General features: G+C 58.0%; 1 protein-coding gene across 6 annotated transcripts; it reads right to left on the minus strand.

Moving 5' to 3' along the window:
* Positions 1–5,376: 5,376 nt before the first annotated feature.
* On the minus strand, positions 5,377–27,424 carry MIER2 (MIER family member 2). Of its 6 annotated transcripts, none has more exons than XM_082621046.1 (14): positions 27,357–27,391; positions 19,741–19,831; positions 18,913–19,055; positions 15,475–15,600; positions 14,922–15,045; positions 14,310–14,380; positions 13,971–14,040; positions 10,421–10,572; positions 10,225–10,306; positions 10,037–10,131; positions 8,286–8,410; positions 8,069–8,202; positions 6,829–7,267; positions 5,377–6,339 (listed from the first exon to the last, which is right to left on the minus strand). In XM_082621046.1, exons 1-14 carry the CDS (start codon positions 27,363–27,365, stop codon positions 6,318–6,320), a joined length of 1,683 nt encoding a protein of 560 aa, XP_082477172.1. In that variant the 5' UTR covers positions 27,366–27,391; the 3' UTR covers positions 5,377–6,317. The 6 variants fall into 6 exon arrangements, with proteins under 6 accessions (XP_082477172.1, XP_082477171.1, XP_082477170.1 ...); XM_082621045.1 differs by having other exon boundaries at positions 13,980–14,040; positions 14,310–14,401; XM_082621044.1 differs by having other exon boundaries at positions 14,310–14,401.
* Positions 27,425–27,456: the final 32 nt, after the last annotated feature.

A 27,456-nucleotide genomic window follows, 5' to 3' on the forward strand; every position in this document is an offset into this window, starting at 1 on the left:
TGCCAGCGTGGCCCCGTCCCCGGGAAGGCTCCAGCTCTGTCCACTGGCTCCTCCTGCTGTAATCACAGGGAGGGGTGGGCCCTGTCATTCATTCATCCCTTCATTCATTCATGCAACGGAATTATACGTGTGAAGGTACCTGGCATACATGTTACATGAATGTTAGCCGGCGCCATTATCATGGCACTTTCTTCACTTTAGCCTTGTGGCAATCGGGTGACTCCTCTCTGTGTAGTCTTGACACTTCCAGTTTAGGTAGGGAAGGTGCAACATGATACTGGCATTAATGAAATGCGGGGTTATTAAGCACCTACTGCGCGCCGGGCGGGGCTGACCAAAGAGGAGTGTGGTGGGGCCTGGCCTGGGTGGAAACTGTGGGGTTGAACCTGGGAGGCTCCAGGGGAGGCTCCCGCGGGCAGAGACTGGGAGATGTGGCCACCCTCCCCTCCCTGCTGACCGGTCTCACCCTGCCCTTAAAATACCTGGGCGGGATCAAGATCAAAATGGGGGGAGGGCAGCAAGGATTAGGATCAGGGGTTAAAACTAGGGCTAGCTGGGGAATCCCCCTGGGACCAGCAAGGCCCGCCCCAGGGGAAGCCGGGCTCGGCAGCATGATGTAACTGAGCCCCTAGCTGTGGCCGAGCCTCACCTGTGTCTCCTGGAGGCTGGGCCCCCCTTGTGCCTGGCGGTCACCGCTGCCCTGCCGCCTCACCCCACCTGAGGGGCCCAGGCTTGTCTCAAGGAAGAGGTGCTGGGCTTGGGCAGAAAGGCGCTGGCACACAGCAGGCACCACCTGAGTGCAGCCTGCAGCCCCGCCTCTCTCTGCACTTCTCGTGGGGCTCAGGCCACCCTGGAGTCAGCTCCTTGACACGGGCCTCACTCACTGCCGAGGGTCCTGGAGCCCAGGCTGTACCCCAGGTGGCTGTGCCGGGCGCATCCAGGCAAGGAAGGCTAAGTGGGCAGTCGGCACCTCAGTCTCTCCATCTGCCCGATGGGCACAGGCCAGCACCTGCCCTGGTGTCATAGTGAAGTGCTTGACCAGTGGCCTGCCCCGCTAGGAAGCACTAGACAAAATGGTGGAGGCGGGCACCTAAGGTGGGCTTCCGTCAGAACCCAGCGTCAATTCACCCAGAATCCCAGAACCACGTTGCTCCCAGGACTCCACCACCCCTCAAGGACGCACCACCTTCCACTCGGGGACAGGGTGACCTTCCCGGTTTAGCACTGAGTCCGCATTCGGGAGCCCGTCCCAGTGACGTCGCCCCTCGTGCAGGCCACCCCGACCTCACAGTGCCCTCCCCACCCCTCCTGTGCTCTCAGACTGTATCTGCCAACCCCCAGGCTTGAGCCCCAGGAGGCAGGAGGGCACAGACCCGGCGCTCAGTCACTGCTTCTGAATGAGGGTGAGCCCATGAGCAATGAACAGCCCACGGGCCAGAGCCCGAACTCTCGCAGGATCACAGCCATGCGAGACGGTCACAGAGCCATCTTCACGAGACCTGGTCTCCACCTGCTTCTCAAGAAACGAGGGAAGACAGGGCAGGTCACACCATCGAGCATGCTGTCAAGCTCCCACCACACCCCTCCGTCCCTGCCCACAAAGCCATGGGCCCGGGTCCTTCAGGCAGGTTATGACTGATGAGGAAAAGTGACATGGGCGGCACAGCAGGGCCAGGGAGTCCTCCAAACCTCAGAGACCAAGAACCCCCTTTCCGTGACCCCACCACTGTCCTGTGTGTCGCCCAGTAGGGACAGCCCACCAGAGCAGGGGCTGAGTTCACTTCCCAAGTGCTCACCATGGAGCTTGATCCCAAGTCTCCTCTGAGCAAGGGCTGCGGCTCCAACTACGGGGGGGCGGGGGCTGTGTGAGCAGGCATCAGACCCCCGCAGACGCCTCCACACTCCAGCTCTGGAGCCACCACTGCCCACCCTCCAATTCTGCTTCGGCGGGGAGGGTTACTCCAGGTGCTGACTTGGCCAAGCCCCACCCACTGGACCCCTGAGATAGGGAGGCACTACAGGCTCCAGTCAGCCCCCAGACTGGTGGGACGGGAGCGGCCTCTGCTGGACAAAGCCACAGCCCAGTGCGACCTCTGGACATTCACCAGGCGTTCGATGTGCCAGGCGCCCAGGCTCCATATCCTTACAGCAGCCCAGCAATAGGGCTGCCAGACTCAACGAGGACATGCACAGGATTCCATTAAATTTGAATCCCAGATAAGCGACCAATCACTTGTTACCATAAGTTGTCCCAAATGTTATATGGGATATACTTACACTGAAATATCTGTGATTCAAATCTAACTGGGTGCCCAGTATTTCATCTGGCAGCCCCATCCCAGAACCACAAACCAGGAAAACAAGAACTGTGGGGACAGAAGCGTTGGCTAAACAGTGGGGTCAGGTCTGGACAGCCCAGTCCCACTCCAGAGCCCAGGGTCCTGGGCCAGGGAGGCCGAGGCCCCAGCCCAGGACTGTCGGCTTGGGGCCACCTCCTCCGTTCCCCTCCCAACCCCGGGAGCTGCCTGTGGGTCCAGCCTCCAGTGTGGCCCTGGCTAATGCCAGCCTCCTTCAGCAGAGGGGCTGGAATCAGGGTCACCTGATTCCATGCCATGGAATCCTGGCATGTCCCCTGGGAAGGCCCCTCAAACCAAGCACCCGGTAGGGTTAGAATGTAGGTCACAAAAGAGCTCCACTGCCCCCTGTGTAGAGTGGAGAAAACCCTGGACGACCTGGAAAACAGTAAAAGTACAACGACACTTCTCTTTGTAAGAAGCCCATCCCAGAGGCTGTGCAGGTGTCCCCTACCACCGGGGATGGAACGGGGGACCTGGGTGTGGTGCGGTGCAGCTGGCGACTCTGCCCTCGGGTCTGGGATGGAAAAGAGTGGACCTGTAGGCAGGCAGGGCCTGGCTCACCATCAAGACCCCTGAACCAGAGGTGGATGGCACGTCGCCTCCCGCTCCACTTTCAGGGCCTCTTTGTACACGACGTCCAGAGATGACCAACGGTACGGAAGGTTCCTGGTCAGCAGATGATGCCCCTGAGGGGAGCGACGGTCACTCTGCACCAGCTCAGGAGCCTCGGAGGCCCCTGCTACCTTGCAAGCAGATTTCCAGTCCCCAGGCCTAGAGGAACGGCCTCTTTAGCCTGGCCCTACACTGCCCCCTGGCCCCACTGCTGACGCCACTCCTGTGGGCCCAGCTGCCACCCTTCCTGCCCACGTGCTCTGTGCTCCTGTCACTCCCCACACCAGAACGCTGGCCTCTCCCTGTGAGGCCTGTCCAACCACATGAGGGGAGGAGGTGGCCCCCGTCCAGCCAATCTGAAGACCCCTCCTGCCCAGCCAGAGTTACTAGTGTGGTTATGGGTACAAGACCCAGAAACAAGGCTCACCCAACCTTCTGCAGGGACCACAGACTGAGGGTGGCCGCCTCGGTCACCACAAGGGGCCATGTGCCCGGGCACAACAGTAAGAGGAAGCAGAAAGAAGAGAAGCAGTAAACACCGCAGTCCTGAACACACTCCCGTCCACAGGCATCCCTGGACGGCGCCACGAGCAGGATTCCCGTAGCCTCGCACCAGGCACTAACATTCTGAAAACCAAAGCAGACAGACACCAACGCGGTTATGGCCAGGAAGGCCCGCAAAGCAGCAGCCATGGCCACAGGGAGGCCGGGCAGAGCACTGGCAAGATCTGAGCCGACAATAAGCAAGAGACTCCTTTAAAACAACCGCAAGAATGGGAGACGCTGTGACCCATAACCATGGGAAAACGGTTAAGAGATGTGTCCAGGAATAGCCCAGATGGTGAACTATCCAAAAGTTTAAAGTAACTATTATAAAAAGGATAAAGAACGTACAAGAAAAAAAATGGATAATTTCAGCAAAAATATAGGAAAAAAACAACTTCAAATACTAGATTCAAAATATACAGCGTAGGCGTCACAGCCGCAGTGGGATGGGCCAGGTGGCAGCCTGGAGCAGTGGAAGGAGGGATAGGGAGCAAGGACGGGTCCAGACGCACAGGGAGGACAGGACGACACAGGCAGAGTCTGCGGACGACGACAGGGGTCTGCTGAGTAACCAGGGACCCAGGAGCAGAGCCCAGAAGGGACAGCCAGGAAGCCCCACAGCAATGAAAGGCATCAACCCTCAGGTCCAAGGAGCTCCACGTAGGAAACACCAGGCGCAACACAACCAAACATACAGAGAAAATCACGGTAGGAAAAAAAAAGACATCGTATTTAGGGAACACAAGTGAAAATGCCAAATTTCTCGTCAGAAATAAGAGAACCCAGGAATAAATGGAACATCTTAAAAATGCTGAAAGAAAAAAAGGAAACCTAGAATCTTATACCAAGTTAAAAAGAAAAATAGTGCTTGAAAAACCAAGGAGGGGTACGGACACTTTCAGCCAACGAGCGCGAAGAGCACATTGCAGACTCACTTCCCGCCTCAGGAGGGTGAGCCTGCCTTTGGGGGCCGTGGGAAGCACCTGTTGGGACGGTCCTGACAGCTCCAAGCGCTGAGGGGCCGAACAGCCTCAGGCAGGGGCGCACGGAGGGGCAGCCACCCTGGAAGTTCTCACAAAAGCACAGGGGAACCACCACGCGGTCCAGCTCCTGGGTGTTCACCAAACACACACCCGCACACGGGGGCTTACGGGCGCTGCGTCCACCGCCGCCACACTGGGGACACCGAGGTGCCCTCGGGCAGGCAGGCGGAGCAACGCCACAGTCCGTTCCAGAAAACACACACTCAGCACAAAGAAGTGAACAACGAAGCCACGAACAGCGACGGAGGAACCTTAAACGCACAGAGCGAGGCAAGAAGCCAGCCTGGAGAGGCCACTTACTGAGACAGGAGGAAACCAGAGAGCAGCAAACACCACCTCTGAAGCACTGAAAGCGTGAACAGACCAAAAACTCTGTCACAACCATTCCAATCCTTCCCATCCCACCCAAACGCCCCGGGCTCCCACACTGGCACAGCCAGCTCTGCCGGGACTGACCCCCGACTCCACACACCCAGCACGACTGGCCCCCGAGCCGCCTCCTCCACTCGGCCTCCCTCCCCGTCCAGGCGGCCCTCACCCCACCCGTCCAGTCTCCACAGGGGCCCCTGCCCCGCACGTGTGAGGCCCCAGCCTCGCCCTCACGCGCGCTCACAGGCAGGCCTGTCCCTGTCAGGGTCCAGCTTGAAAGTCACCTCCACTTGCCTGGCCACCTCCCTCACACCGTCACTGACACAGCATGCTCCCCCACGACCCCCGTGCCCCCAGGTCCCTGGATGGGGCCCAGCACAAGGTCCACTGAGGGACCAGCACCTCCTTGTGTCCCACCCACCTGACCCACCACGAGGCACCCACGGGGCTTCAAATCAAGTTTAATAAATAAAACAGCAAGGGGATCAAGGCAGTTGTCACTTCACAGTGTGGTCCTTGGGCCGAGGGAAGGTCGAGTCCGGCCCTGCAGACAGGCTCGAGCCAAAGCCCCCCTTGGTGACACCGGGGCCGGGAGCGCTGCCCTGCCCCTGGAGGACCCCACTCCGATTTGTAAACAGAAACATAAATAAAACGAGGAGGCTGGAGAGGAGAAGGCCCAGGACCCCAAGCCATCTTGCTGGGAAGCCTCAACAGAAACACGACCTAGGGGGTCAGGGAAACGGGCTGGAGCCGGGCCCCTCAGTGTGGCAGGCAACAAGCCTCGGTACCAAGGGGCTGTGAGTTCTGCGTCCTCAGACCCATGCCCGAGGCTGCCGGGGGCCCCAGGGTGGGGGTGGGGGCATAAAGTGCGGCTTTTCCTGAAGTGGAGAGAGCGGGTGGACGTCAGGGCGGGGCGGGCCGACATCGAGGTATATGGCTCTGTGCCCCACAGGGTTTGGCACCGAGTAGCAGCTGCCCCCTAAGCCCTGGGTGGGGGCAGCCCGAAGTCCGGCCAGGCGCAGGGAGACGGTCGAGCAGAGTGCCGAGGGTGCCGGCGGAGGCTGCTGGTAGGGGCGGCGTCCGGCCCCACCTCCCCACGTCCCTGGCGGGGCCGGGACGCCTTCCTCGCCTCTGCTGGCTGGATGGGCCAGCCCTCCGCGCCCAGCCGCCCGACGGGTCCCGTGGTGGGCGCAGAGGCTGGAGCCAGGCAGCAGTGCTGGTGCGTGTGTGGCGTGGGGAGGGGCCACCGCTCAGCCCAGTCCTTGACGTGCTCTAAGCAGAGGGGCTACCGGAGGCCCGCGAGGAGGGGAGGGTCAGGAAGACTGACAGGCAGGCCTCACGGGGGCCCCAAGTCCAATCTGGGCCACACACGCCCACCTGTGGCCAGGGATCAACAGGTCATCACGTTACAGCTGCAGGGGGAGAGAGGGAGAGACAGGAGATCAGTGCAAGCCCAGAGCAAGAGGCCCGGCACGGGGGCGTGGGCGGGATGCGGGCTGGACCGTGGCCCCGCCCCCGCCTCGCCGGCACGTCGCCCCCACAGCCCGCACAGCCGCCTGGCCTGGCCTCCCCCTCTCGAGGCAGCACTGTCCTCGGCAGCCGCACCGTCCTCGGCGGCCGCCTGGGGAGGGCTGGGAGGGCTGGCAGCTCGGCAGGGCCGGGAGGAACCTGGCACTGGCCCCGTTTGTACCTTCTTGGATTTTGAGCCACATGAATGTATTACCTAGCCAGGAAGATAAATGAGCCAAATAAAAAACAGAATAAAGCTAAAGAAATCACTAGCCTGCTCCGTGGGGCCACGCCATCCTCGGGCCGGGGGGGCAACCCCTCCCGCTGGCCTCAGCTTGGCCTGAGGCTGGGGTACAGCAGCTGGGGGTGGGGCGGGGAGGGGCCGCACTCACTGTGACAGGGGCTCCGAGTGCAGCCCAGGGGCCGGGCACACGGGGTGGGCGGCCAGGAAGGGATTCACATCCCCGATGCCGATGAGTCCAAACTCGGCAACCGACAGAGCCACCTGTGCGGGGGCGACGGCCTCCTCGGGCTCTCCATCCATATCCACGTGGCTGGAGATGAGGGGCAGCTCCTCGGGAAGGGCCCCGGGCAGGGCCAAGTCCACAGCCAGCCTTGGGCTGGCACCGGGCTCTGCAGCGGCCATGGTGGGGGAGTAGAAGGCCGGCTCAGCCAGGGCTGGGGGCCGCCGAGGCAGGGGCACGGCCGGGGGCGCGTCTACGTCCGGTGGCTGGAACGAACAGGGCCCTGGCTCCGAGGACGGGGGGCTGTCGGGGGACTCCCCGGGCTCGCCAAGACTCGCAGACGTGCTGCTGCCCACGCTCAGGGGCTCTGTGAAGGGAGAATACGGCTGTGGCCAGGCCCCTACAACGCCCACGCCCAGCTCCACCGGGTCAAGAGCAACCCGGTACGGCCTGCTCGCCCAAAAGCCACTGTCACCTCAGGCTGTGCCCGGTGCGGGGCTCCAACCTGCCGGGTCCAGCAGAGCCAAGGACCCCTCCTCACAAAACTCTCTCACACAAACACGTAAGACATATAGGGATGCAGAAAAGCCCTGTCACACCGGAAGGGCACACTGAGGCTAAGGGCCCCGACTGGGAAGGTCGTGACCCCCATCTTGTAGGGCGGGACAGGACGCAACAGTTCACAGAGGGAGAGGGGCATGGCCTCGGGGAGCTCCCGCACACGGCCGTGGGGCCAGGCACGCGGACAACCCTCCAGGTGGACCACAGACCCAACTGGACCCTGGAACCAGAACAGGGGAAGCCCCAGCGTCCAGCAGACCCACAAAGCAGCATCCTTGTCCCCTGAGGTCCCCTTCAGAAACTGCAGTCGCCACCTGGGCTCTGTCCTGCTCCCGCACGGCCCTGGGCCCGGACACCAAAGGGGGCGTGACACCCCCTGGGCTCCCACCTGGGACTGCAGAGCAGCCCCACTTGGGCCCCAGGCCGCACAGGGTACACCCATGTGGAGAGCCAAGTCCCGAGGATGACTTGTGTGTGACACCCTGTGAGACCACGTGGGGGTGAAGGGACATTGGCCCCCAGATGCCACTCGCTCCTCCGTGTCCACCAGCCCAGGCTGGGCTGCCAGGGAGAAGCGCCCCGAGAAAAGGGGCCACCCCCCACTCACCGGTGCGCATCCGGGTCAGGGGGTCCCGCTCAGGGCCCGGGCCATCGGCAGTGGCAGGCAGAGACGGGGGCGGCGAGGAGCGGGGGCGGCCAGGGCCATCGGGGTCACCGCCATCCAGGTCCTGGTCCGCGTCCCTGCAGGGAGAGGAAAGGTGAGGGCAGGGGCTGCCTCAGGCCAGGGCGCTTCTCCCACCGCCCCGCGGGTACCCGGCACGTACGTGGTTCCCGACGGGCCGTACTTCCGGCGGCCCAGCCGAGTCTGCTGGGAGAAGTAGTCGTAGCGCTCAGACTTCTTCCACAGGTAGTAATACTCCACGCAATCGCCCACGGACCGTGTGCGCACCTGCGGGCGGTGCCGGTCAGCTTGGCCCCCAGCCCCTTCCCAGCCTGCTCCCCACCGCCCCGTGCCCTTAGCTCAGCACCCCATCTCGTGGCCCCCGCTCCATGCCCAGCCTCGGCTCCAGGCCCACCGTCCACCTCCCTCGCCCCAGATGCCCCGAGGACGGCCGCACCCACGTGTGCTCTGTTCCTCACAGGCCCGGCGGAGGGGGGCGGACAACCCCAGCCCAGAGAACATGCAGAGCGAGCCCACTTCTCGCTGAGTGTGGGCGTCACTGGTGCTCCAGGGAGAGCCGTCTGCACAAGGGCATGCCGGGTGTGTGAGCCAACTTGAGGGCACGTTTACAACGTAGCAAGAAAAGCCAGGCCTGCATCCTGGAAGGCCAAGGTGGCCCCACGGGCTCGTGTCCAGGGTGAGCGATCGGGGCGTCTTCCCATCTCGGAGGATCACCCGCAGCAAGGCCAGGGCTGTGCCCACAGCTGACAACCCCACCACCGCGGGACCCAACGCCCATGCCCAGGGAGGGCTGAGGCAAGCAGGCACAGGGGCACCCAGGGACTGCCTGATCTTCTCACCGAAACCCTCTCATGCAACAAGTCTCCCCGGGGCCAGCTTCACCGCAGACCTGAGACTCCGGTGGGAGAGAGGCCACCAGCCCTAAGCTGGGTGGGGGGCGTGCGGCAGACAGCAGGTCAGGACACAAAGGCAGCAGCCCAGCGGGTTCTGGGGCAGAAGCGGCCTCCGCTATGGGACAGGCGAGGCAGGAGCCGCGGGCGCCAGTCCCAGAGGACCAAGTGCTGCCTGGCCACGCCGGGTTCGGTCAGAGGGGCACCATCCCTGTCCTACAGAGTCCCGCGAGGGCCCCTCACCCACTGCACCCTCCCAGGGAAGACGCCCAGACGGCAAGCGTGAGCCCAGTGCCGGCCAGGCCCTGCTCCTCCACCTGTGGGGAGTGGGAGTGGCCAGGGCTGCCGGCCCCAGGGGAGCAAGACAAGACAGGGACGAGGGGCCAGAGTGGGAGCCACTGCGACAACGCAGAGGGACAGCCAGGTTCCCAGACGAGCCACGGGCGCCTGGCCAGGCAGACGTCCAGGGCTCGGGGGAGAGGGCTGGGGCAGCAACAGAGGTCAGCGTGGGAGTCGTTACAAGGGAGCCACAGGCAGGGAGCACCCAAGCGGGGTGTGGGGAGACCAGTGACCCAGGCCTGGTGTTAGGGACACGGGCCTGGGGAGGACAGGGGGTGGGACATGGATGTGGAGACGGGCATGGGGACCTGGCATTAGCAGCCACTTCGGTCATGCCTATTTGGTGCAATGGTGGGAGAGCGTGTGTCCCTGAATAGAGTGAACATGGAGACCCTCAGTCCCCATGGCAAGGGGGTGATGGGGGAGATCCAGGTGAGGGTCAGCGCTGGAGGACTGGCAGTGGGCACGAGACCCTTCCCCAGATTGGAACCTTTCCAGGGGATGGGGGAACTAGAGAAAGATGAGCCGGGGAGCCCACCACGAGCCTGGGGTTCGTTCTGACCTCCCGCTGCGGGTGGACAGCAACTGTGCCAGCTCCCAAGCCCTCCAGCCCCAGAGCAGCCCCCAGCGGGCCGGGAGGCACGGCGGGCGGGCAGGGCCTCACCTTGTTGGCCTGGATCAGGTGGAAGTTCTTGCCGTGCACACGGAAGCCATGCTCGAAGTTGCGGCGCTCCTCCTCGCTCCAGGCGCACAGCCCATCTGCAAAGGTTGGAGCGGTGGGGTGGGGGGGTTGGTCAGCGCGGTCCATGGTGGGGGTGGGGGGGTGGGGGCCGGGGCTGGGGCTGCGCTCACCTCGGATCACCTTCACGTTGAACCGCAGCCTCCGCAGGGCCTCCTCGGCATTGAAGTTGCATTTCACCAGCTCATACAGTGCCTGGGGGAGAGGAGCCACCATTGCCCAGGACAAGTGGTTTCCCTTGAATTCCTCACAATCACACAACCACACTGGCCCAGGCCCCACGGCTCCTCCGCCCCCAGGGCCGCCCACCTGCTCGCTGTCTTTCACCGCCTCTCCCTCCGGGAGCTGAGACTCAGCCACCTCGTGCCACCGCCGCTTCGCCGCCCGGTACAGGAACTCCTCCACCTCCCCCTCAGGAAGGATGCTGGGGTCCCAGAGCAGCTGGTCTTCATTCTCATAGACTGTGCAGGAGAGGGCAAGTTCACATGCCGGCACGCAGTCTGCACCTCCTCTGACCGCCTCCCCAAAAGCATCACCAGCAGGCCAACTCGGCCCCTCTGGAGGACAAGGGCCCATCAGGGGCCTGGGCCTCCACCTCCGCATCTCACAGGGCCAGCTCCGGGCACCTGGGTGCTCGAGGTGGCGGGAAGGCAGGAAGGGGTGGGAGGTCAGTGGGCCCTGAGCAGCCAGTTATCAAGGCCAGCGTCCCAGAGGGGGCAGCAACTAGCCCAGGCTGGAAAGGGGACTTCTGAGCGTGTCCCATGAGGGGCTGCAGGACGAGCTCAGGGAGGTGAAAGGCAGAGGCCCGAGGGAGCAGCGAGAAGAGCCCAGACTCGATCAAGCACAGTGGGGAGACATGGGTGCCAGCGGCCGCGCTCAGGCAAGAGCTCCCACGGCTGCCTCAGTCCCTATAACCGCAGCATCGAGAGCAGACCTCCCAGGGAGAGGAGGGAGGGGAGGAGAGGGCAGCAGAGGTCCTGCCCTGGCGGGGGAGGGGGGCAGGTGCATTAAGGAAGGATAAGAAAGGGACTCTGGCTGCAGTCTGCTTTGGGGCGGGGGAGGTGGGGACAGCCTCCAGCGGTGGGGAAGGATGGGCAGCAAGAGGCAGAAGGCAGAGTTCAGGGCCAGGCCTGGGGAGACCCCAGTGTCAGCATCTCTTGATTACTCAGGGAAGAACCACAGGGGCCAAAAACTAAACAACACACAAAAGCCAAACACCCAGTGCAGTGGCTGAAGAGAGGAACCGGCTCCATGCTGGACTCGCTCTTGTGAGGGAACCAGCGACTCTGGGGCTGGCGCCCCTGTAGACCTGCGACCACCTCTCTCCATCTGCAAAGTCAGCCCAGAGTCCCAGCCCCTCTCTAGAGAAAAAGCGACACCTGCCACCATCGCCGTGTGTCTACCTATGGCGTGAAGGTGAGAGGAAAACCGCGTGACAACACGTAACTCCACAAACAGCTGGACATCAGGGTTAGCAGACAGGACTTCAGTATAACTATGATTAATGATTTAGGGAAAAGGACAAAATCAATGGAAAGCTGGAGAATTTCAGCAGAGAACTGAAATCAATTCAAAAGAATCACACGGACATTCTAGGGCTGGAAAATGCAGCGAGTGAATTATGAACCCACTGGGCAGCTTCAACAGCAGCAGAAGACATGATTAGTAAAATTGGAAAGAATTTCATTCAAAAATATCAAACTGAAGCTTAAAGAGAACATAGTGTGGGACATGTGTAAGATGGTCAAGCAACCTAAGACATGTATAACTGAGTCATGGAGGAAGAGGACAAAGCACAGGACCAATTTTGAAGAGATAATGGCCAAGCAGTGGTTAAGCATCTGCCAATGCAGGGGACACTGGTTCGAGCCCTGGTCCGGGAAGACCCCACATGCCACAGAGCAACTAAGCCCATGCGCCACAACTACTGAGCCTGCGCTCTAAAGCCCATGGGCCACAACTACTGAGCCCGCATGCCACAACTACTGAAGCCCACGCACCTAGAGCCCATGCTCCACAAGAGAAGCCACCACAATGAGAGGCCCGCGCGCCACAATGAAGAGTAGCCCCCGCTCACCGTGACTAGAGAAAGCCCACGTGCAGCAATGAAGACCCAACACAGCCAAAAATAAATAACTAAATAAATTTATTTTTAGAACACACACACACACACACACACACACACGAGTCAGTGCAGTAATGCAAGAAAAAGAAATAAAACTTAAAAAGATCACAAAGAAAGAGGTAAAGTTATCATACACAAATGATATGACTGTATATGTCTAAAAGTGCAAAAGAATCTACAAGGTAATAAAATTAGTAAGTGAATTTAGCCAAGTCACTGTGTACAAGATTACTTAAAATAATAAACTGCATTTCTGCATTTCACAAGACTGCTATACTGAAAACTCTAAAACTGCTGAAAATAAAGAAGGCCTAAGCAGAGATGTAAGCTATGTTTGTGAACTGGAAGTGTCAATATCGTTAATGTATCAATCTCCCCCAAATTAATAAAGAGCCAATGCAACCATAATCAAAATCCTAGCAGGCATTTTTGAGACAAATGACAAGCTAATTTGAAAACTTATATACAAATAAAAGTTACAAAGCTGGAGGGTTTGCACCATCTCATACTAACTTCAAAGCTGCAATAATTAAGAGAGTGGTAAGGACCCAGGGTTAGACAAGAGAACAACAGAAGAGAAGCCCCAAAAGGCAGATATACATTACGGACACGATTCCTGATAAAGGCACCACTGCAATTCAGTGGGGGAAAGAATGGACTTTTCCATATGCAGGGCTGGGGGGTGGTGGTCAACCCTGACCCATACCTCCAATCATACATTAAAATTAAATTAGATCATAGATGCCAACATAAAAGGGGAAATGAAAGAGCATATCTTCAAGACCTGCAGACTCCCTAGACAGCATACAAACACATTGTGGCTAAAATAAAGATAAGCTGGATTTCACTGAAATCAGACACCACAGACTGGGAGAAAACGTCTGCCGTGCACGCAGCCAACCAAGGATGTGCATCCATACAGAAAGGACTCCCCCAAGTCACAAGAGAAAAGCAACCCAATTTAAAAGGGGAAAGGCCTGAGCAGGCACCTCCCAAGAGATACCAAGTGGCCAGTAATTGCAAATTAAAGCCATAATGGGGCACAACTCCACACCCGTCAACAAGGCAGACCACACCAAGCGCTGACGAGGACACAGAGCAACTGGAACTCCCACACTGCTGGTGGGGGCCCCACTCGGTGCCTACTGATGAAGCCCCAGGAACAAGTGTGTGTGTCCACGAAGACAACCACATGGCAAACCACCGTGAACACTGACCAGCAGAAGGATGAGCCAACGTGGCATGGCGCGTGCACACGAGAGAACCCAACACCGTAGTGTACGTGACGCACACTCATGCCAGTGGGATCGAGAGACAGACAGACAACAAGTCCAGGATGGTGAGCGCCCTGAAGAACAGGGCCAGGCAGAACGCAGAAAGACACACGTCTCGAAGGCATGTGGGACGAGCCCTGGATGAGGTGAGGGACTGACGCGTGGGTGACGTGGGAAGAGCCCACACACCCAGGGGAACAAGCGCAGCAGCCCTGGGGGTGGGGATGGGGGGGGTGGCCCACAGGGCCCAGGACCAGCCAGCGGGGAGGGACGGCCACTTCTCAGAATGTCCTGCAGGCTCAGCTGCCCTGAGGAGGTGGCCGCCGGACCTGGGCCAGGACCCTCAGGCTCGCTCCAAGGACCTGGGAACTGGCTCTGGCTGGACCCGGGAGTCTCTCCTGGAGGAGTGGAGTTGGCATTTCTCCTGCTCCCTGTCCCCCCACCTCCCAGGCCCACTTACTCTTCTCACCCTGACGGTTCGAGTGTAGCTTGCTGAGGTCGGCTTGGAACTGAGGCCCAACCATGATCTCCTGCAAAGGCAAAGGCCCAGGAGAGTCAGGGCAGACGGAGGCCCAGGCGCACGGTGCTGATGGGGGCTGCAGGCTGCCGCCCAGAGCCAGGCCACCTGGCCTGAGGCGTGAGGGGGGAGGCAGAGGCCAGCTGTGCATGTGACTGTGTCCAGTGCAGCCAGTCCTGGGGCAGGGGCGGGGGGGCCTCGGGGCTACGGCACTCACTCGCAGTCAAGCCCCAGCCCAGCAGAGGCCTGCGCTGAGGGTGCCGCAGGGTCAGGGCCGCGCACCTTCTTACACTTGTTGGCGGGAAGCGGGTCCTCCTCGGTGTCCGACGAGCTGGAGGAGCCAGGCTCCTTGTCTGCATCAGACAGGAAGCGGGCTTTGGGGAAAGAGGAGCAGCTGAGGCACCTCCTCGGCCCCGTGCGGCCCCCCAGCGAACAGACCCCGGGGCCTCCACCCCACTCTCCATCCACCTGACCCCCACGTGTGCCCCTCCTGAGAAGCGGCTGGGTCCCGGCCAGGTGACGGGCTGTGACGGGCACGGAAGCGGGGACGCAGCAGGCCGCCCTCTGCTGCAGTCATAAACCAGGGGCCCAGGCCCCCAGCACCTCACGCTGCTGCTGCTCAGGCCACAGGGACGCACAGGGAGTGAGGGGTGCATGGCCCGAGGACGCTGCCCTGGATCTAACAGACTTTCAGTCACAGGAACCAACACGTTCCCTCCTCACATAAACCAAGGTCACCAGCCTCAGCTCACTGGCAGGGCAGGGGAGACAGGTCCCTACAGGGGCTCGAACAAGAGCAGGGCACCCCCAGGGATGCCAATGTCTGTGCCCCCAGTGGCCCAGGGCCCCTCCTTGCCCCGCCAGCCCAGGAGTAGGAGCGGGTGGGACACCTACGTCCACTCTGATTAGGGAAAAGGTCAGAGGCCTCATGGGAGGTCACAGATGGGGTGAGGTCATCAGCTGAGGATTGTGTTTCTTCCTCTTCTTCCCCTGAAAGCAAATCCTTCGCTATTTGTTCCTTTTAACAAGAAAGTAGAGAATGTTTTTGCAGTTTGCTTTAACAATCTCAAACAACCCTAACCCGAACAGCAGTGATGGTGCCAAGGCGGACGAGCCTCCCTCTAGGTGCGCAGGACTCCCACGGGGCTGCTTCCCTGCTCCGCGGACGAAGCACTCGCACGAGGGTGGGCCAGCCAGGGGCACCGAGTCGGGGAGGGACACGGCCTCCGCCCGAGGCTGAGAACAGTCAGAGCCCCTCCCTCCTGGCCAGGCCACGACCTGCTCTCGGGACCCGGAGCGTCTCTCCCTCCCAGAGCCGTCCCTGCGACCACCCTGACCCTGGGTGTGTGGCCACAGCCAGCACTAGCTATACCCACACTGCCAGGCTATAAGCCGCGCTTCTGCCTGTCTAGGGCCTTCCTGCCCACCCCCAAAACCGCCCCCTCACCTTGTCCAGGGTCATGTCCGGGAGGGTGGTTGCGGCATCGCTGCCCTCACTCTGGCGCTCCGAGATGGGGTCCGAGGCCTCGTAGCCGTAGAGGGCCAGCAGCTCGTCAAGGGGCATGTCGCTGCTCTGGGGGGCAGGGTTCTGTCAGCAGGGCTGCTCTGGGGCTCTGCTCCCCCACCCCTGAGCCCGTCAGCCCCACGACCAGTCACAGGGACTCACCCCGGCCAAACTGCAGGCCCAGCCCCTCGTCTAAGGGCCCCTCACAGCCCCAGGAGGGCACCGATGAGACGCCTGAGCCCAGAGGCGTCCGCTGTCTGCCCAACGCCCCTGGCCGCGAAGGGCAGAGCCGGGCAGCCTCCCGTCCACCTCCACCTCCCGGCCCAGGCCTGTGCAAGCTCCACGCAAGCACTGCGAGGGCACCCAGTGTCTGGAAATCAACTGTCACCACACGGGACACCAATAAACAAGAAGGGGAAAAACGTGGCCCTTTAATGAACGTAAAAAAGGCATCTGGTCAAACCAACATCACTCCTGATTTTTTAAAACCCTCAGTATGCTAAGTAAAGAGATGGACGCCTCTTCAATGTAACAAGAGAGGTGGCTGACCCTCGCCGCACCGACAACGAACAAGAGGACGCTCGAGGGCCCCACGGCTGCCTAACACTGCTGACACTTGGAGCCACCGTGATATGACAAGAGACAGAAATAAGACCCTTAATTACCGGGAAGGAAGAGGCAAAAACTACCGCTACCTTCCACTCCAGTACTGCTTTCCAATCCTGTTTCTACAAACCTCGCCTGCTCGAGGCCAGTGCCGCTGGCCATGCTGCGTCCTGACCCCTGAGGGTCACAGTCGGCTTCCAGCCTCCTGCACACGCCCTCTCGTTCTCTCACTGTCAACTCCTGCCTGGGGGGCTTCGGATCCCTGCGGAAGACCTCCCCGCCGACCCCCAGCCCTTCCTCTCGGGTTTCCCTATCCAGGCTCTTTTATTCTCACAGCACCCCCAGTGGGGATCACTCACTGTGCCTCTCCCAGTTTCTAACTGTGCACCTGTGGGTGGGGTGGGAGCTGACACGGTGGCTCCCTGGGAAGCAACCTGAGGAGCAGCACGGGGGCGGCTGGGGCAGCCTTTGAGGTCAGGGCAGGGGCACCAAAGTGCGCAAGCGTCAATGCATGCTCACTAAGGGCTTCAAAAGATGCCCGTCTCACTAAAGAACACCCTGCAATTCCTGTGTGACGCTACAGATTTTATGAGAGCTCACCCTGAGGGGGTGTCGTTTTGATCTTCTGTGGGAGGAAAGGGGAGGTAATGGAGACAGCACCCTGGAGCTCAGGGCTGGCGGACAACTCCCGCCTCCTGCCAGGCATTAGCCAGATGAGGGAGACCACTGACTGCGCTTCTTGACGGAGTAAAACTCAGCGTAAAAGCTTTCAAGCACAAAATTCCAATTTTGGAAAACTTGGATCTGACAGCATGAACTTCATAAACCACAATGCCTGCTGGTAAGGGAATATAAAAGGCAGGTGTTTCTGATTTTGCTTTGGATATTAAGTTCTTTCTTTTACTTAATCAGTTTACAAAAATTATGTCTGAAGACTTTTTTTTTTCTTTTTTTTTTTGGCCGTGCCGCATGCCTTGGGGGATCTCAGTTCCCTGATCAGGGATTGAACCGGGGTCACATCAGTGAAAGCGCAGAGTCCTAACCACTGGACCTCCAGGGAACTCCCCTGAAGAAAGCTTAGCTGAGGTAATTTAGCTAATGAATAGCTGATTTTTTTTTTTTTTTGGTTACTTTTGAGAAGTTCTGAATTCAAGCTGAACTCCTTAAAACTGATTTTTCTTTTTTGAACAGAAGACATGTTTTGGTTATAAGACCAAATGGGCACCAAGTGATACACAGCACCAAGCTAAATAAATGCCCTATGATTACTCCTTAAAAAAAACACTCAAGTCCCAGGACTTAAAAGACATCTGGTGAGATCAGTGTTGACATTTAATGGACTGAATGTTTGTGTGTCCCCCCGCCCCAAATTGATATGATGAAGCCCCAATGTGACTGTGTTTGGAGATGGGGCCTTTACGGAAATAAATGAAGTTAAATGAGGCCACAAGGATGGAGTCCTGATGCAACAGGATCAGTGTCCTCGTAAGAAGAGACACCAGAGAGCTAGCTCTCCCCGAGAGGACACGGCAAGAAGCAGCATCTGCAGCCGTGAAGCAGGTCCCCACCAGACACAGACCTGCCAGGCCCTGGTCTGGGACTTCTGGCCTCCAAAACTGCATGAAAATAAATCTCTATTGTTTAAGCAGCACAGTCTGTGGTATTAACAAACGTGTGCTTTCTAGATTTTATACGGCGAATTCTGTGGACATGTGGAAGATTCATACGTCACAGAACCAATATTCACCAAACATCTCACCCACGCAGAAGGTGACAAGATCACACATGGGTCAAGATCACTCCAAGGTCAAGACCAATGGATCTTAACACCAAGGACAGAAACTTTACTGGATCTGGTTATAGAATTCACTTCACAAAACTACCACTTGCTGCATTTTGGAGCAGCATCAAAGAATATCCACAATTATCTGAAAAGATTGTTAAATACTCCTCCCTTGGGGCTTCCCTGGTGGCGCAGTGGTTGAGAATCTGCCTGCCGATGCAGGGAACACGGGTTCGAGCCCTGGTCTGGGAAGATCCCACATGCCGCGGAGCGACTGGACCCATGAGCCACATCTACTGAGCCTGCGTGTCTGGAGCCTGTGCTCCGCAACAAGAGAGGCTGCGACAGTGAGTGGCCTCCGCTGGCCACAACTAGAGAAAGCCCTCGCACAGAAACAAAGACCCAACACAGCCAAAAATAAATAAATAAATAAATAAATAAATAAATAAATAAATTTATTTAAAAAAAAAAACCCTCCCTTTTCCAAGAACAGATCTATATGAGGCTAGATTTACTCTTTAACCAAAAGAACAAATCACAACCGACTAACGTCTGCCTTAAAAGATAGCGTTCACAGACATTTACAAAAATGTCAAACTAGTCCACTCTTCTCCCTAATTTTTTTGTCTGGAAAATAGTTATTTTTCATTTTCCTAAAAATGTGTTCTTTCTACTAACAATGGATTTGCCATATCACCAACATAAACAAAGCTCCTTGAGACCCTCAATAATTTTTAAGAGCACAAAAAGGGGTTCTGGGGGCAAAAAGTTTGAGAACAGTAAGTTCAATGTCCAGCCACCCGCTTGTCTGGAGCCCAGCGCCCCATGAAGGCGGGACTGGCCTGGTCCATCCCTTGACCTCAGTGCCCAGCATGGTCTGGCCTGTGCAGACAGAGGGTCGGCGGCACAGGTCGCCGTGAAGTCCGAGGAGCTCAGAGACTAAGCAGACGGAGCAGCTGCAAAGCCCCCTGGACACCCCGCCCACCGGGTACCTGGGAGCCGAAGTCCTTCTCTAGCTCCTCCTCCGGCTTCTCTGGGCCCCGCGCGGCCCCCTCATGCTCCTCCTGGACACCGTAGTTGCGAGACAGGATCTCCGCCAGGTGGAACTGATGGTCCGCGGACCCCATGGACACCACTGTGGGGAGACAGCGGCCTGTGTGAGCTCCTCGCCACCATCCCAACCACTGAGCTTCTGCAGACGACCACAGGGCGGAGGAAGCCTTGGGGGCCCAGCTGCCACCACAGGGGTGTATGCACGCGCGTGTGTCCACGCGGCCGGGGTCGGCACGCAGCAGCCCAACCGATGTTCAGCCCTCCTCTGGCCTCGGCCCAGCAGCTGGGGGACGTGACCAGATCTGGGGTTTTCCCAAAAGAACCAGGATGTGTTCACTGCTCTGTCTCCATGACTGGTCTTCAATGAGTTGATTTTTAGAAGAAACAAACGAAAAAGGAAATAGCTAGGTCTCACTCAACCCCAGCCAGGGAGCAGTGAGGGCCCAGGCTGGACCTGCACGTGGGTCCCGAGTGCAGCAGGGGGTGGGCAGAGCCACAGGGAGCGGACGGGAGAGGCAGGCGGCCAGCTCAGGGGAGGCGCAGGGTCCCGGGGAGGGAGAGTGCCTGCCCAGCACCACCCCCTCCTGCAGCCCCTGCCCCCAGCCTGGGCCCGGGCCGGCCAGGAAGGTCTGGAGAACGGAGGCACTCGGTCTGGACAACAGGAGACAGCCCTGGCCACCCCGCCCGCACGCCCCATCCCGGGGCTCCAGGGGCCAGTGTGCCGTCTCTCGCACCTGCCAAGGCCCGGGCCCCGGGGAGGAAGGTACCTGCTGTGGTCTGCAAGCCGGGCTCCCCGGGGCACAGGTTGTGAGAGAGGCAAGAGGCCAGGCCAGGGCTCCGCCTCTCTAGCGAGGAGGCCTGCGGAGGAGACGAGCAGGGTTAGGGCCGGAGGCCAGACAGGGCGGGCGAGGGTCAGAGCCAGCCCCAGGGGCATGGGGCACCAGGTAACAGGAGGCCTCCACGGGCTGGGGGCGGGGCAAGGCGGGCCAGGTGTGCAGCTGCGCTGGAGTCCAAGCATCCCTACGGAGACAGGCAGGGAGGGCCTAGGGCCTAGGGCCGGCGGCGGGAACGGCACCCAGGGACACCGTGAAGCCCAGGACGGCCGGCCACCAGCAGTGCTGATCACAGCCCAGGACACGGGGCCCAGGTGACTCAGGCCCACACACAGCCCTGGTGGCACACCCCGCAGCCAGGTGCTGACACCACAGCCACTGCACGAGGGACCAGCCTCCGAAACTTTGTCTTAAAAAGGCAAACAGCCACTATGGAGAAATCTGGCAATTCCTCCAAAAGTAAACAGTTACCAAATGACCCAGCAATTAATTCTACTCCTAGGTACACACCCAAAAGAACCAAAAACATATGTCCATAAAAGGTGTACACACGTGTTCACAGAAGCATGACTTACTACAGCCAAAAGGTGTAAACACCCAAATGCCCATCACCAGGTGAATGAATAAGCAAGACGTGGTCCATCCTTATAAAATATTACTTGGCCATGAAAATGAGAGAAGTCCTGACACTCGCTACCACGTGGACAGACCTTGAGAACAGGATGCTCAGTGAGAGAAGCCAGACACAGAAGGACACACAGTGTGTGATTCCACTGATGGGAAACGTCCAGAACAGGCCAGTCTACAGACAGAGAGTGGGTTCCTGGTTGTCAGGGGCTGGGGAGGGGGTGGGGTGACTGCTGACGGGGTCAGGTGTTTTTCTGGGGTGATGGAATGTTCCAGATAAAAGTGAAGGTCTCAAAACTTTGTGAACATACTAAAAATCACTGAATTAAACACTTTAGATGGGTATATTTTGAAGCACATAAGTTATACCTCAAATTTTTTAAAAGTGCAAATGAAAGCATCGTAACAGCTACCACTGGGACTTCCCTGGTGGTCCAGTAGCTGAGAGTCCACGCTCCCAACACGGGGTCCTGGGTTCAATCCCTGGTCAGGGAACTAGATCCCACATGCCGCAACTAAGAGCTCACATGCCGCAACTAAAGATCCCGCATGCCGTAACAAAGACCCAGGGCAGCCAAATAAATAAGTAAATAAACTTTTTTTAACTGTCTTTAAAAAAAAGCTACCATTATCACGATGTTCAAAATTTAGTAAGAACAAGAAAACTAGACCAATATCTCTTACAAACAGAAACACAAAACTCAACAAAACCCAAGCAAACTGAGTTCAACGACATACAGAGAACACCGCACACCAATGAGGAGAGGCTCAGTGCAGGGATGCAGCACAGGTGTGACACCCAACACAACCAACACAGCAACAGACTAAACACAAAATCCACACCAAAATCATCTCAGCAGATGCAAAGACAGCACATAACAGAGTCCAACACCCTTTCATGATGAAAACACTCAACATATGAAGGCTGAAAGGGAACTTCCTGAAAAGGGCGTCCATCCAAACCCCAGCTACTGCCACCCCTGAGGCGAATGGCTAGCGCCTCCCCCAAAACCAGGGCACCATCTCTTCACAACGTCGTCCTGGAGGAGGCACCAGTCAGGGCAGGAAAGTAAAATAAAAGGAATCCAAATTGGAAAGGCAAGTCATGACCTGGGACACAGAGGATACTAAGGAATCCACTAAAGAAACCAGAACTAATAAATGAGTTCAGCAAGGCTGCAAGACACAAGATAACCTACAAAAATCAACTTTATTCCTATATACTAGCAATGAACAATCCAAAAAGAAAATAAGGAAAACAATTCCATTTCCAATAGCACCAAAAAGAATAAAATACTTAGGAATAAATATAGCAAAATAAATTCAAAACTAATACTCTGAAAAGTGCAAAACACATTGAAAGAAACTAAAGATCTACATAAATGGAAAGACATACTATATTCATAGCTCAAAAGACTATTGCTAAGATGTCAATACTCCCCAATTCATCTACAGATTCAACAAAATGCCTATCAGAATCCCACCAGGCTTCTATGTAGAAACTGACAGACTCCAAAAATCATATGAAAACTCAGGGGACCCCAAACAGCTAGAACAGTCTTGAAAAGGAAGAACACTTCCCAATCTCAAAAGTACTCCAAAGCTACAGTAATCAAAACAGTGTGGTGCTGACATAAAGCTAGATATTTAGATCAAATTAATAGAACTGAGAATTCAAAAACAAACCCATATATTTACAGTCAAGCGAATTTTTAAAGGGGTGACAGAAAAATTCAATGCAGAATGAACAGTCTTTTCAACAAACAGTGCTAGGACAATTGGATATCCAAACACAAAATAATAACATTCAACTCCTATCCTACACCGCACACAAAAACTCACTCAAACTGGATCAAAGACCTCAAATATAAGAGCTAACACTATAAAACTCTTAGAAGAAATCATAGTGATAAATCTTTCTTACCAGGCAATGGTTTCTTAGGTAAGACACAAAAAGCATAATCAACAAAAGAAAAATAGATAAACTGGACTTCATTAAAATTAAAAATTTTTGTGCCTCAAAGGACACCATCATAAAAGTGCAAAGACAACTCACAGACCGGTAAAAGATATCTGCAAATCATACAGTCCCTTTCTAAAGGGACTAACAGGCAAAGTCTCTGAATAGACATTTCTTCAAAGAGATACACAAATGGCCAATCGGCAGGTGGAAGCAAAGCTCATCATTAGGGACAGCAAATCAGCACATGTCACACACCACTTCTGTGACCAGGAGGACACATAATATCAAGTGTGCGGGGAATGCAGGCACTTGGGGGGAGGGGACATGCAATGGGACAGCGCAGGGAACACACCTGGGTGTCACCGGATGCCCCCCAACACGCCACCCTGGCACAGGGTGACCATCAGTGAAGGCAGGTGAGAAAGCAGACCCGGCCCCGAGGCAGAGCACACAGTCTACTGACCAGCCCCGCTCCCCTCCGCCCAGAAGGCACAGCCCCCAGAAGTCAAGGCCTTCCCTCTGCACTGGCCGCCCTGCTGTTCACACGCTCCTGAGCCCTGACCACCCCTTTGGGGACTCCTCGCCGGGTTCTTCTGCATGACGCACACCACCTGGTTAACAAGCTGCTTGTTTCTCTCTTACAAAGCTGCCCTTGTCAGCCTGAACCATGGGGCCCCAGCCAGGGACCCAGGGGGCCAGAGGGAAAAGTTAAGCCTCTCCTCCCTGAAACACCCAAGACAGACAAAAACATTCATCCACGCTGAGACCTGTTCACGAGCGTTCTCAGCAGCATGACTCACAACAGCCAAAGGAGGAAAGAACCCAAATGGCCATCAGATGGAATATTACTCAGCCAGGAAAAGAGGAGAAGCACTGACACTCGCTACAACGTGGACAACCTTGAGAACATGATGCTCAGTGAGAGAAGCCAGACACAGAAGGACACACAGGGTGTGATTCCATTGACGGGAAATGTCCAGAACAGCCAAATCCACAGACATCGAGAGTAGGTTCCTTGTTGTCAGGGGCTGGGGAGACGGATGGGGGAGAGATCACTAATGAGTGCACGGTTTCTTTTGGGCTGGTGAAAATGTTCCAGAATTGACTGGTGATGGCTGCACAACTCTATGAATATACTAAGAACCACTGAATCGCACACATTAAAATGAGTGAATTGTATAGTAAATGAATTATACCTCAGTAAGGCTGTTTACAAAAAAAGAAAAAAAAATAGAATACAATAGTTAATAAACTAAATTATCAAATTTTAGAAAAACAAGTTTAGTAGGAATTTCCACACTGATTTCCTCACTGGGTGCTCAAGAGGTTGTGTAATCATTTTCTTCATAAGAGAAACAGGCGACTTGAAGCTCAGAGAGGTCAAGTCAGTCACCGGCCGTTCACAGCACCCTGGATGGTCCCGCCCAAGCCTAAGGCCCCTGTTTTGCCAAAGTGGGAGAAGGAAACGGATCAGGAGCTGACTAAGCAAGTTCTGGGTTAAAAAGAAAAAGAAGGAAAAAAAAGTGGGTTGGGGGAGGAAAGAAGGAAGGAAGGAAGACAGCATTCTACGGACTTGGTCCCAAAGGCGAGTGGGGTGGAGGAGGGAGCAAGCCCAGGGCGGGAAGGCTGGGCCCAGGGCGGGAAGGCTGGGCCCAGTGCTCAGATGGAGGCGCTGCTGGAAGCAGAGCAGCGTCTGGTTCCTGCTCAGCCCTCCGAGCCTAACCCGCAGCGAGCCTAACCCGCAGCGACGTGTGGGAGGCCATCCTCCAAGGTGGCTGCACCCGGGCACGCCACCCACAGGCGTTCCTCCAGGCACGGGACACCGACGGGCCTCCCTACCCTGTGCGAGGGCTGGGCCTGGGACTCTGGTGAGAGGGCTTCCACGTGACCCCCAAGACTAAGCTGTGAAATGCAGTGCAGTTCCCACAGCTGCCCATGCTGTGAGGAAGCACAAGCCACAAGGAGAGGCCACGCCAGCAGGTGGCATCACAGCCACACGTGGGCAAGGAAGCTTCCCTCCACTGGGGCTGGCTCAGCCCCGCCACCAACCAACCACAACCACATGAGGGACCAGTCAGCCCTCAGAACCGTGACAGGTAATTAAAAACCGATGGCTGGGGCTTCCCTGGTGGTGCAGTGGTTGAGAGTCCGCCTGCCAATGCAGGGGACACAGGTTCGTGCCCCGGTCCGGGAAGATCCCACATGCCGCAGAGCGGCTGGGCCCGTGAGCCATGGCCGCTGAGCCTGTGCGTCCTGAGCCTGTGCTCCACAACAGGAGAAGCCACGTCAGTGAGAGGCCCGCATATCTCAAAAAAAAAAAAACAAAAAACGATGGCTGCTTTGAGGAACTGAGTGTTGAGGTGACTCATCAGGCAGCAGCGTTAACTAGACCCCCCCACCCCCCGCCCACACCCAGCAAAGGTGCCTTGTCCCGATGGGCCACCCAGCACTTCATCCCTGTCTGACCACCTGCAGAGCACCCGCTCTGGGCCGGGAGGCAAGAGGCACTGGGTGCACAACAGTCAATCGACAAACAGGTTCTGCCTGTCCACTCTTGACGAGTCACCCGTCTCGTTGGGGATACAGATAACAAACAAGCAGATGTGCACAGTACTGAGGGGGAGAAAATGGGGTAGGGGGCCTGCACAACTAGGGAGGGCCTGTGTGGCCGTCTCCAGGCAGAGGCCTCCAGGGCAGCGGGACGGCACCACACAGCGAGTCCCCCCAAGGCTGCAGACAGCACAGGGAAACAGAAGGAGCCCAGGGGGTGGAGAAGGGTGCAGGGGGAGATCCTCAGAGATCATGCCACCGGGCCAAGGGTCACGGGGAGGAGATGCGCTTTCCCCTGAGGACAACAAAAAGCCGTGTCTTTTAAGCACAAGACAGAGATGGTGGACTCAGGTTTTTCAAAGAGTAAGCTGGGATCCGCGAAGAAAACAGTATGAAGCACCCCACCTTCTCTCACGGTGCTGATGGCTACTTTGGCGACAACAAAAATCAGGCAGCTAATCCTGATCAAGCACTTACTGCTCGGTTACGAATCGCCATTTTTATCAGTTCAAGACAGTGACTGCACAAGGTTCAGCTTCTCTGTGCAAGCATGGAGCCACGATCTCATGAGACCTCCCCATCTCACAGAGAGTGACCAACCCAAGGTCACACAAAGTAAGAGGCTCCAGAAATACAACGGGTCTCCTGGGCAGAGGCTGGCCATGCCCACCACGACTGGAATTTGCACACCTGTTGTCCTTCACTGCCAGGCCCTAAGGGCCTCCCATGGAGCCAGGCATATGGACTTTCTTTTAGGAAACCAACCCCAATTCACTCAACAGGCACCACCCCAAACTGGACACAGGACAACAGGAGCACCCTGGACACCCGGCTGCCGTGACACTGGGCAGGGCAGAGTCAACAGCCAAACCCCACAGCGCTCAGGGCGGGCTGGCTGGGAGTCTGCCCCATCCACCTGTAACACGAAGCTACCTGCCAGGCCAAGACAGCTGGCCCCTGGGGCAGACGCACACACAGAGCACCGTGCCCCTGCTGGGCCATTGGGAGACTGGCTTCTGCCTCCGTCCCACAAGTCCAGCCACCACCCAGGAGGCCTGTTTCCTCAAACACCCTCTAAGGTAGGAAAGGTAGGAGAACTACTCTGGAAGGGCCCTTTGGGTCCAGCCACCCAGCATAAGGCAGGAACTAGCTAGCAGTGGAGGTCTGGCCTTGGACCGAGATGCCCACACCCTATTTGGCACAAACGCAGGGCCTGTCGCTGCCTCTGAGAAGGTCACTGGTGGGAGAGTATGACCAGTCCTGCCCTCCACAACATCCACCCACAGTGTGCCAAGATACAAACACCCAGTGTGGCCCCATAACCAGGCCGAGCATCCCAGGACCCGGCTGCACCTCACCGCGTGGGTGCCTGCTCCTCTCTGGGCCTGGGCGGCCCCACCCATTGGGTGAGGATCACTTGCTGAGTCCAGGGACCTTCTTGGCATCCCCAAACAGAACGTCTGCGTTAAGAGTCACGTTTGCTGAGTCCCTAATAGGTGCATTATTCATTTCATCCTCACTAGGGCCCTATAAAGTGAGAGCAGGTTCGCACTGTTTTATCCGACATTCAAAAAAGCCCTCAAAGTGAAAGTTTTTCATCCCTGGTTTGACCCGCCACCAAGCTATTCAGTGTCTTGACCCCGACGATCCCAGGTGAGTCTGCTCAAACATCACACCCCAAACCCTCATAATCCGAAACACTGAACTCCAACATCCATCTGGCCCCAAGAATTTGGGGTAAGGGGTCTTGGGCCCGCTTTCCGGACGGACAAAGAGGCTCGGAGAAGTAACTTCAAGCCGCCGGTAAAGGCAGCCCTACGCCCCCCGCGGGCCGGATCCGCGCCGTGAGGGCCCCAGGTCAGAGCTCCAGTCCCGCCCGGAGTCCGGCGGGAGCGCGACTCCTTGGGGTCAGCGCCGCGGGGGTGGGGGGGTCAGCGGGCTGGGGTCCGGAGGGAGCGCGACTCTGCAGGGCGAGCCCCGCTGGCGGGGGAAGAGGGGGTGGCCAGCGGGCGGGGGCCCAGCGGGCGATGGTCTGGTGAGTCGGGGTCCGGAGAGAGCGCGTGCTCCGCTAAGTTGGCAGACGCGGGGCGGGCGCCGGGGGCGGCGGGCGGGGGAGCGGGAAACCTCGGGCGCGCACCCTTCCCCGCCCCCGCAGCCCCCTCCCCACCCCACGCCCCCGCCCCCCGCGCCACACATGCGCTCTGCCGCCCGCGATGTGGCAGCCGGGAGGGGGGGCCGGGGGCGGCCGCCGACGGAGCCCAGCGCCCCTCGGGCCCCGACGGAAGCAGCGCCGCGGCCCGGCCCTGAGCCCCGGGCAGCGGTCTCCGGGCTCGGAGCCCCCACGCGGCCGGGCCGGGCGGCGGGGGCGCAAGCCTGGGCGGGGGCCGGCTCCCCTAGCCCGCTCACTCACCTCCGCCATGGCCGTGTGTGCGCGGGAGGCGGTGGCCGCGCCGGGATCCCCGGATGCGGGGCCGCGCGCTCATTGGCTGCAGCCCCTGGGCGGGCGGGGG

Source organism: Mesoplodon mirus (genome assembly GCF_964341445.2).
Source record: "Mesoplodon mirus genome assembly, chromosome: 5".
Classification (NCBI taxonomy): Eukaryota; Metazoa; Chordata; class Mammalia; order Artiodactyla; family Ziphiidae; genus Mesoplodon; species Mesoplodon mirus.